This window comes from Palaemon carinicauda, chromosome 20 (genome assembly GCF_036898095.1).
Source record: "Palaemon carinicauda isolate YSFRI2023 chromosome 20, ASM3689809v2, whole genome shotgun sequence".
NCBI classification, from domain to species: domain Eukaryota; kingdom Metazoa; phylum Arthropoda; class Malacostraca; order Decapoda; family Palaemonidae; genus Palaemon; species Palaemon carinicauda.
Window position 1 is genome coordinate 103,881,182 of NC_090744.1, and position 11,534 is coordinate 103,892,715.

The window sequence follows — 11,534 nt, forward strand, 5'->3', positions numbered from 1 at the left end:
TAATGTATAATATATAATGTATAATATATAATGTATAATATATAATATATAATATATAATATATAATATATAATATATAATATATAATATATAATATATAATATATAGTATATAATATGATATATAATCTATAATATATAATATGTAATATACGTTATATATCATATATATATTTTATATCATGTATTATATACGATATACTATATATTATATATCATATATTATATATTAAATACCATATTAAATTGTGTTTAAATCATGAGGAAATAATTTTGGATATCTACACGAGTGTTGAAAGGGATAAAAGAAATATTTTTCAATAAATATTTTAAATGAATATTGATCTCAAATGCGTTATATTAAAAGAAATAAAGACTCAAATGATCAATATTAATAGTTTTAGAAGTGTGAATTAAAATAGTTTGCATGAAATGTCATTAAATTTCATTACTGTCAAAAGAAATTTGTATGTTATATCTGAATAGTAGATTTTGATTAATGTTGCATCGCCTCTTCCTAAAGAAATAATTAGTTTGAATATAACGATTACATTAACAATGTTAAATACTCGACAGCACTTACCTGGGAATGAATGATTTAAAAATATCTGTAAAACAGAAGAAAGTTATGGTCTCTGATGTCCTCAAAATGTCACATTTTATGGTGTCGGATGTTCAAAGAATGTCATATTTTGTTTCGTTCAATGGCTAAAGAATGTATTGTCGGATGTTCTAAGAATGTCAGGTTTTGTCTCGTTTAATGGCTAAAGAATGTACAGTCGGATGTTTTAAGAATGTCATATTTTGTCTCGCTGAATGGCTAAAGAATTTACAATTTTGAGTTTTCTGATGTCATGATGTGAAATTATATGTTGTCTAATGTTCTTAGAATGTTAAATTTAATTTTTCTTGTGTTAAAGAATATAGAAACTTCAAAAATATGATGCTTTATATAGTTTTGGACACTATCCATTTCATAGTCAACTAGACGTTATTTCTAAAAGAAGTTTCATAGTTTACCTTTGAGAGAGAGAGTCGGAGATACTGTCAAATGTTATAAACTCGCCAAGTGTACTAGGATGTATTTTGAAGACGTTATACTATAGTCAATTTCTTTTAATGAGGCGCATTTGTACCGACTCGCAGCGGTGTCCTTTTAGCTCGGAAAAGTTTCCTGATCGCTGATTGGTTAGAATTATCTTGTCCGACCAATCAGGGATCAGGAAACATTTCCGAGCTAAAAGGGCACCGCTGCGAGTCGGTGCAAATCTGCCTCGCTAAAAAAAATTGACTATAGCTCGTTCATTCTTTGGACAGTGGAGGCTGAGTGATTCTTGGATCGAGTCTTTGTCAGCTTGGTCAATTGATTCTTAGAAATAGTTGTAAGTCTTTGATACCTTGTCGATCGAAAGCTTAGAAGTTCTATGAAATAAAGAACTTTGTAGCAGCCGAGTCATACCGTAATGGGTTCAGTCAACTGCTCTAGATTAAAAGACAGACATTACTGAAGGGACGTTTAAAACTGACAGTGACAAGTGAGTTATTTCATGTTCAATCAATGTTCACATCAAATCCGCATAGAAAGATGTTGTTGTGGTGCAAAAGACTGCCTACATAGAGGCAGAATCTGCATTAGGCAGTGGAAGCGTTTCATTTAATGACTGCACTTGCTTTTATCGCTGGAAGGTGTTAAAAGCAATAAGCACATGAAAGACAAAAGCAAATTTCTACAAAAGCATATTATCAATTTGAAGTAACTTCGAGTGAAGTTTATATCCTTCTTGATGGAAAAAAAAAAAAAAAAAAAAAACAGACAGTGCTTCAAGAATGTTCACCAGTGAAAGTATACTGGAATATCATACATACATAAAAGAAAGTTAAAAAAGATAATAGATAATGGAGGCCACTGTAAATGGAACCCCCTTCCTCAATATTTGAAAGTCTATTTTCATTCCTATACTCCAAGTTTGACAATTAGTAGAAATGTGGATCAACCAGGATAAATCCTAAGCATTGGAAGTATTTTAGATCAAATGAAGTTACTTTATGTTTGGATTACTTGCTTTGAAGGCCAAGTAAAGAACAATTAAGATGATTGTAACTTTCATATAAAGTCTTTCAAGTTATCATAAAAGCCTAATTGAATGAAAGTGCACTTAAAAGGCTAATTCCAAAAGAGGTCTAGTTAGTATTTCTTCCAATAGAGGCCTAGGAATAAAGAGGGCAAATTCTGGACCTTCCTTATTATGTTACTTGCTAGAGATTACATGGAAAAAATGAGAGAAAGAAGAAGAGCAGTTGCAAAGACATTCGACAACACAAAGCTCAACTTAGCAATAGATCAGTAGAAATAGATGTGCAGAATGAAGGCATCATTTGTATTACATACCATTTCTCTCATTAGCAACAGAGCAGGAAAACATATTATACTTGCATCTAAAAAAAAAAAGCTGAAACGAGTAGAATCAAGGAGTGACGTAAAGCTAAATTTAGCAATAGGTCAGAAGGAAAAAATTGGCAGAATAAAGCTATCACATACAGTGCCTTTTTCTTGCCAATTATCACAACCAAATGGCATGGAAATATTGAGTAAATGAGCTTTGAGCAAGCAAAGCTTCACAATGAGCTTGCAGATACATCAACAATACAGAAGTTTGAGTATTTACATAATTTGTAACAAAGAGTGAATTTTAGCAGGGCACAAATTTGTCATTTTGACCAGTAGCAACAGAAGTGTATCCTCATAAGAAGACAGGGAATCGTTTGAAGATGAAATAGTCTTCCAGATATAGCAACTGTATTGCTTCTTCATTGGATGTAATTTCATCAGTAAAAAGATCTTTTACAAAAGGAGCATCATTGGGAAAAGTAACAGTTTTAGCAAGTGGAGAATTCTTGGCAGGCGTATCATCTTTGAACGGGGGCAACGTTTGACTGAAGGGCGAAATTTTAGAAAAAATTACATTTCAGGTAACTGTAAGATCAATTTTAGCATATGCAGGATTTGACTTTGCAACTAACTTTAGCCAATATAGCATCTTTAACAAAATGAGGATTTTTATCAGGTGTTTTTTGCGAGTATTATGTTAAGTTAATGCAGAATCTTTAACAGCATTAATAAAATTTCTAGAATCTTCAGAACCACAAGAAGACGCTGAATCTTCAGCAGCAGGGGCAACTTCAGCATTAATAAGATTCCTAGTAGCTGTAGCATCATTTGTCTATGTATAGAATGTGAACACAGTTGCAACTTTAGGATTAGAAACAGCCTTAGGACCACAAGGAGGAACATATCTAAGTGCTGGAATATCTTCAACAGATGTGGCAGCTCTGGCAGTATCTGGAACATAAGTTGTAGCTTTTACAAAATAAGCATCTTAAGCAGATCCAAGTGCTTGAGTATCTTTGAAATATGTGGCAGCTCTGGCAGAATCTGGAACATTAGCTGTAGCTTTTAAAAACTAAGCATCTTGAGCAGATATAAGTGTTGGAGTATCTTTAAAATATGTGGCAGCTCTGGCAGTATCTGGAACATTAGTTGCAGCTTTGACAAAATAAGCATCTTAAGCAGATGGAGTGTCCATAACAAGTGTGTTTTCCTAGAAACTGCACAGTCTTCAGATATGAAAAATTTAACACCAAATTGACCATATTAAGTATCTTTTTGAAAGGGATCATCTTAAAAAGCAGTAGCATATATATAAAAAAGCAAATGATTTATATGATGTAATTTCCTCATCTCATGAAGTCTCATTATTTACAATAGTATATTTAGAACATGGGGAATGCATTACTTCTAGAACCTGTAGAATATGTTCCAAAACTTCCTCTCTAAATTGAGTAGATCTATTAGTAGAAATTAGATTTCTAGATTAACTATCTCTAATGAGTGTTGACCAAAAAGTGTAGCCTCCAAGAAGATTGGCAGTACTGAATTATTAATTTTCTCATTGCAAACAAGTAGGTTATCCTGAATTTATGAGATTCAACTATATTTTCGTAAAATTTCCATTGAAAAATGCATTGATGAGAAAAGTAAAGAAAACATTCAAGTAATTAGCACATAAACATTAGGGATTAGCACACAATACATCAAGTGATCAAATAATTGTTTTTTCTTTTTTAAGTCTTGTTGGCTTATCAATGAATAGAAAAAAAATTATTTGGTAAGAACCTTGACTGAATGGAGGAATTTGTTATACTGAAATAGAGTGTCATATTCACGTGCTGTTACTTTGAACGGTATGTTTAAGCAATTCTTAAGTCTTCTGGATTATGAAAATTTTTATTCTTATATAAATATATAAGCAATGCACATCATGTGGTCGCTAAAATGTGCATATTAAGTGGAGCTCATGAAAAATAATTTATTTGAATAAAAATTAAGTGCTATTGTACAGCAATCCCTTAAATTTTCACATGCATGTCATAAAATTATGACGTTTTTGCAATTTAGCTCTCAAATCCCCATGGAATCCGAATCTGAAGTATTTAACCTGACCTTAACAGAACTGGTCAATATTTGCTTAGTAATGAAATAGTAATACAGGTAATATCTTATAGGTTACAATAGTAAAGAATGCTAGATGGCTCAAGAAAAATAATGCCCTACCAATAAGATGAATAATTTCACGTTATAATGAAACTGTATGAAGGCGATAATGGGAAAACAAAACGATAAGAACGTGTACGAATGAATTTAGATATTCTGGGCAAAAAAAAAAAAAGAAAAAAAAAATTAATGATTCCTCCATATAAAAAGTTGGTTGAGGATCTTTACATAATTGAAGAAGTCAAAGTTAGGAAAGCATGATGGTTGTCTCATAGCTGTAGGATAAAACTTGAAGTATTGAAAATTAATTTCACCCATGAAACACTGACTCTTATCAATAGATGAACTAATTTTAGAAAATGAAGACCTAGAGGGAGAAGATGGCAAGTTTCCTTTTTATCAGCTGACAACAATATGATGAAAGAATATGACATTAACGTAGAGGTAAAGCTTTTTGTTGGGAATGAGCCCATATCCATGAGACTATGTATTACGTACAACAATAGATAACACATCTACTAGAAAAGCTCCATTTCAGCACAGGCAACCTAACTTGTAATCAACAATTTACTTGATAATGAGAATAATTCACTTATCATTTTAACTATTTATTTAGAAGGATGATTTGTTTGTTGATGAAGAGCCCTCAATTATAGAAAAAGAAGTTTCAATTCTTTTATAGGTTAACCCACTTGTTAAAAATGCTTAACCGCCGATTAAAAACGTTAAGTTAATTATAAGAGATGTTACACTAAATGTAGTGGACAACTTGCTGATAAATTAGTGAGTCCTACAATGGGTAAACAGCCTTGTTGAAATGTTAATCTTTATGTGTAAATCGAAAGTGAGGAGCTTCCTCTAGAAAAGATTTCATTTGTATGAATGGAAGAAATAAGTACAAAACAAAACTTCCCTTGTTATGAAAGATAGCCTATTGACGTAGATAATAACCTGCATATTGAAAATAATTTTTTACTTGCAATGAAAGATGATCCGCTTACAAAAGAGATAGACCCAAGAACACTAGAGAAAGTGCAACTTGTTAAGGATGATCCACCTGAAAAGTTAACTTGCTCATTTTTTAAAGTGAATGATCCAACTGAAGTAGGGGATAACCCACTTTCAGAAGATAACTGACTTGTCAAAAATGATCCTCTTGGTATAGTTGATATTCCAATCATCAAAGAAGAAGAACTACTTGACGTAGGGGATAGTCTACAAGTAGTAGAAGACGATGGTTCCCTTGTTCCAGGAAATGAACGAAAATTCATTGGTGATCCTTCTGATGTAGTTGATATTCCACTCATTAACGAAGTTGAGACACTTGAAGTTGTGGATGCCCCACTGGCTGCAGATGATGGTTCACTTATATCAGGGGATGACATACTGGTTGAAAAGGAATCCTCTGACGTGGTTGGCGTATAACTTGTCAAGAGGGGTGAACTACCATGCATAATAGAGGATAGCCTACTAGTAGCAGTCGATAGTTCACTTGTACCAGGCAATAAAAGACTTGTTAAAGATGAACCCCTTGGTGAAGCTGGTATTTCATTTGTTGATGTAAATGAACCCCTTGAAGTATGGATATTCCACTAGCAGCAGAAAATGGTTCATTTTATTAGGACATGGAAGACTACTCATAGTTGATCCTCCTGTAGTTGATTGTCTACTTGTTATGGAGGATGAATCACTTGAAGAAGGGGGTAACCCACAGGCAGAAAATGTTTCACTTATATAAATTGATGTCAGACTTGTCAAAGATGATGTTCCTGGGGTAGTTGGCATACCGGTTGTTAAAAGGGATGAACTGCCACTTGAAATAGAAAACAACCCAAGAGATGGTTCACCAGTACTATGGGATGACAAACCTGTTAAAAATTATCCTCCTCATGTATCTGATATCCCTCTTGTTAAGTAGGATGCACCTCTGGAAGTAGGGGATGACCATTTAGTTGTAAAAGATGATTCACCTGTACCAAGTGATGGTTGATTTGTCAAATATGATCCCCTTGATCAATTTGTTATAAAAGGATGATCCACTCGAAGTAGGGGAAAACCTACTTGCAGCAGTAAATATAGTGGTTGTTTTGGGTGTTTCATTTGTTAAAATGGATGATCCACTTAATGGAGAGGATAACCCAGTAATAACGAAGTTGGATTTAGTTGCACTAGAGGTTGTCCCACTTGTCAAAGATGATAGGCCTGATGTCATAGATTTCCCAGAAGTCAAAGTTGGTCCTTCTGTTATATCAGTTATATCTTTTGTTAAAGTAGATACATCACTTCAAGGGAATAAACAAGTTATAATGAAAAAAGGACCCACTTGGACCTATTGATGATCTACCTCTTAAAGATGATCCATCAGACATAGGTGGGACATCACTTTTTGAATAGGATGATCCGCTTTTAAAGTGGATAACTCACTTGTTACAGAGGTATATCCACTTTTACTAGAAGAAGGCCCTTAGTAAAAATTGACATATTAATTGATGTAGCAAGTATATCACTTGATAAAAATGATCCCTCTGTTATAACAGAAGTTCCACTTGTTAAAAAGGCTGAGCCAATTAGAATAAATGGTGAACCAGTCATTGTAGGGAGTGATCCACTTGTTGCAGAGGATAAACCACTTTTTCAAAATATACTACTTCATGTAGTTGGTAATCAACTTGATGTTGTAAGTGTTCCACTCGAAATAGATGTTGCATTTATCCAACCAGAAAAATAAAATGGCAGATCCAGTTGAGGTCGCTACAAAAGTTAAATTCCCTCTAATGGAGGATGGCCTACTTCTTTCTGAAGATATTCCACCTGGTGAAGAACTAATATCAGTTGATCGAGTTGTGGTAGACGACTATTCACCTGTTATTTGGGATGATGCCACTGTAGTAAAGGAAACTAAATTTGTTAGGGAAGACGTTTCACCTATAATAGAAGAAAATCCACTCGCATCTGAAAAGTTCCTAGCTGACACAGAGGATATCTTACTAGCCAAAGATAATTCACTTCCAAAAGTTGGAAGCCCTGTTGAAGACATGGGTAAATCACTACTTACAGAGGATAATTCACTTCCAGTTTGTGTTGAAGGAAGACTATCTATTAATAAAGAAGATTCACTAACATTAGAGAATATCTTAGTTGTAAAGGAAGCTTGCCCACTTTCTCAAGTGATAGAAGATTGAAGTGCATTTATTGTTGATGTATCCAAACTGCTCATTGTTTCACTTGTAAAATCATATGATTTAGATGCAGATAGGGATGAGCTGTATGGGCTTTTACTAGATGTAACAGTAGTAGATTTCTCACTTTCAGAGGTAAAGGAACCACTACCTGCTGTAGTTGGGACAGCTGTGTTTGATGTTCCAGCTGGTGTAGATGTTGAACCTGAAGAAGAACTACTAGCAGAAATTGATGATGATATATCTGCCATGGTTGATCCAGCAGTACTAGGGGATGATTCGACAACTAGGGTTGATTCACTAGTACTATCAAATGTTTGACCAACGCTAGTTGATATACCAGTACTAGTTGATGTTTCAACAGGACCAGTTGACCCATCAGTGCTAGCAAATGTTCCATCTGTACTGGTCGATCCTCCAGTACTGCCTGAGGATCCATTAGTACTATCTGATGATCCACTAGTGCTAGCTGATGATCCACTAGTGCTAGCTGATGATCCACTAGTGCTAGCTGATGATCCACTAGTGCTGGCTGATGATCCACTAGTGCTAGCTGATGATCCACTAGTGCTGGCTGATGATCCACTAGTGCTGGCTGATGATCCACTAGTGCTAGCTGATGATCCACTAGTGCTGGCTGATGTTCCACCTGTAGTTGATATACTAGTACTAATTAATGTTATACTAGGACTAGTTGATCCTCCAATGCTAGCCGATGTTCCACTAGTAATAGTTGATCCTCCATTACTACCTGATGATCCATCAGTACTAGATGAGGATTGACTATTACTAGCTGATGATCCACCTGCATTGGTTGATCCCCCAGTACTAGCTAATGATCCAACAACAATGGTGGTTGAACCACTGGTGTCGATTGATGACCCACCACTAGCTGTAGATCCAGATGACCCACTAATACTGGTGGATACAATAGGAGTAGTAGACCCAGATGTCCCACTAATACTGGTAGATACAATAGGAGTAGTAGACCCAGATGACCCACTAATACTGGTAGATACAATAGGAGTAGTAGACCCAGATGATCCATCAACTATGGTAGAACTACTAATCCCAGAAGATACAGAGGATCCTCCTGTAATAGAAAATTCAGATGATCTAATAGCAGTAAATGAACTCCTGCCCCCTGAAAGAGAAGATAGTGAACTATCTTTTTCTCCAGATGAGCTTATGGATGATTCAACCTTACTTGATACTGTACTATCTGGAGAAAATGTACTGCTAGTACTTTTTGTACTTATTATACTGCTTGACGTAATACTTGCTGGATGTGAAATAATAAATGCAGAGGATAGTTTAGAACTGATTGCTATTTCACTTAGTAATGCCTGTCCTTTGAGTTGTTAGAGCAGCTGAAGTTGTTGACCCAATCAGACTCGGTGATCCACTTCCTGAAGTGTGTGATGTTGAGACTCCAAGAGACTTACCTGATCCAGTTGGTGCTGGTGTCACAGATGAACCCCCGGATCCAGTTGGTGCTGGTGTGACAGAAGAACCTCCAGGTCCAGTTGATGCTGGTGTTACAGAAGAACCTCCAGGTCCTGTTGGTGCTGGTGTCACAGAAGAACCTCCAGGTCCTGTTGGTGCTGGTGTTACAGATGAACCCCCGGGGCCAGTTGGTGCTGGTGTTACAGAAGAGCCTCCAGGTCCTGTTGGTGCTGGTGTTACAGAAGAGCCTCCAGGTCCTGTTGGTGCTGGTGTCACAGAAGAACCTCCAGGTCCTGTTGGTGCTGGTGTTACTGAAGAACCTCCAGGTCCTGTTGGTGCTGGTGTCACAGAAGAACCTCCAGGTCCTGTTGGTGCTGGTGTCACTGGAGATCCATCAGGTGCTGTTGGTGCCGGTGTCACTGGAGATCCATCAGGTGCTGTTGGTGCCGGTGTCACTGGAGATCCATCAGGTGCTGTTGGCACTGGTGTCACTGGAGATCCATCAGGTGCTGTTGGTGCCGGTGTCACTGGAGATCCATCAGGTGCTGTTGGTGCTGGTGTAACTGGAGATCCATCAGGTGCTGTTGGTGCTGGTGTCACTGGAGGTGTCACTGGAGATCCATCAGGTGCTGTTGGTGCTGGTGTCACTGGAGATCCATCAGGTGCTGTTGGTACTGGTGTCACTGGAGATCCATCAGGTGCTGTTGGTGCTGGTGTCACTGGAGATCCATCAGGTGCTGTTGGTACTGGTGTAACTGGAGATCCATCAGGTGCTGTTGGTACTGGTGTAACTGGAGATCCATCAGGTGCTGTTGGTACTGGTGTCACTGGAGATCCATCAGGTGCTGTTGGTACTGGTGTCACTGGAGATCCATCAGGTGCTGTTGGTACTGGTGTCACTGGAGATCCATCAGGTTCTGTTGGTACTGGTGTCACTGGAGATCCATCAGGTGCTGTTGGGACTGGTGTCACTGGAGATCCATCAGGTTCTGTTGGTACTGGTGTCACTGGAGATCCATCAGGTGCTGTTGGTACTGGTGTCACTGGAGATCCATCAGGTTCTGTTGGTACTGGTGTCACTGGAGATCCATCAGGTGCTGTTGGGACTGGTGTCACTGGAGATCCATCAGGTTCTGTTGGTACTGGTGTCACTGGAGATCCATCAGGAGAGGTTGGTGCTGGTGGTAAAATTGTAGATGCAATGGTTAAAATAAAAATGATCATTCTATAGCGTTGAATGCTATAGGCTATTATGCAAGACTTTTACTGTATACTAATTTTCTCTTTGAGTTTTATATACTACTTATTTATAGATGAAATTATTTTTAATGGTTATTTCCACGTGAATCGAAATTCTATTCAATCATAACCACTACAGAAAAGCTCCATCACTAAAAATTTCCGATGGCATTACATCTTTCGTTATCTTTTGAATTTCTATTAAACTTATTGTATTTTCACGAGACCCTCTCCATCATGCTTAAGCATAATTCAGTAGCTACTTCACCCTTTTTATTAGTCTCTTACCATTGGTTATCTTTGGGTCTTGGTCTCTCTCTAATTTATAATACATATGTTAAATTTCCATTTTGCTTTATCTAAATATTATAGTTTTATCTAAACATTATAATATAAATTCTTCTGTTCCGTTAAACATCTAAATTAGTACTGTCTACGTATTTCTGAATTTAAGTATCATGTACGTCCGATAGGGCTCTTTTATTTTCTATCCTACTCCATCTTTGTCTGGTCGTAGTCAGCCTATAGCTATAAGATTGATCTATGCAACAAACCCTTATGTTTTTAGAAAAAAAACGTTTTTATAATTTATTCTGAATCAAGAGGGAAAAATCATTGATGCTTGTGTTGTATTTAACTCCTTTTGACTAATGTTCTACTAAATATAATTTTACCCTTTAAACCACACACTGCACTTCCACCCTTCTCTCTCTCTCTCTCTCTCTCTCTCTCTCTCTCTCTCTCTCTCTCTCTCTCTCTCTCTCTCTCTCTCTCTCTAAGTCTAAACTCGAGCTGACTATGTCCGTCAATTTCTAGAGTATACTATCCATTTTGAAATGGCATTTTCCTTTGCTGAGAAACAACTATTTTTCGAGATTTGATAACTGTTTCTAAGTAATTGTTCCTATAGTTTACCCTCAAATCATGATACTAATCTGTTAATACCGAAGTTAATGATGACTGATGATTAGACTACTACTACTACTACTACTACTACTACTACTACTACTACTACTACTACTACTACTACTACTACTGCCATAATTTAGAAAAGGAAGTGATGGATGATTAGGAATTAAATTAATACATCAAAATTAGTTTTAATATATTATATAATAA

General features: G+C 36.3%; 1 protein-coding gene across 1 annotated transcript in view; it reads right to left on the minus strand.

Annotated features, from left to right (window-relative positions):
- LOC137660026 (uncharacterized) overlaps window positions 1–11,534 on the minus strand; it is a 53,279-nt gene that overhangs the window by 16,219 nt on the left and 25,526 nt on the right. Inside the window, exons 7-9 of the mRNA XM_068394756.1 lie at window positions 9,176–10,354; window positions 8,617–8,823; window positions 7,882–8,379 (exon numbers count right to left, since the gene is read on the minus strand). Of these exons, the coding sequence (XP_068250857.1) occupies window positions 7,882–8,379; window positions 8,617–8,823; window positions 9,176–10,354 (1,884 nt within the window). The remainder of the gene's footprint in view (window positions 1–7,881; window positions 8,380–8,616; window positions 8,824–9,175; window positions 10,355–11,534) is intronic.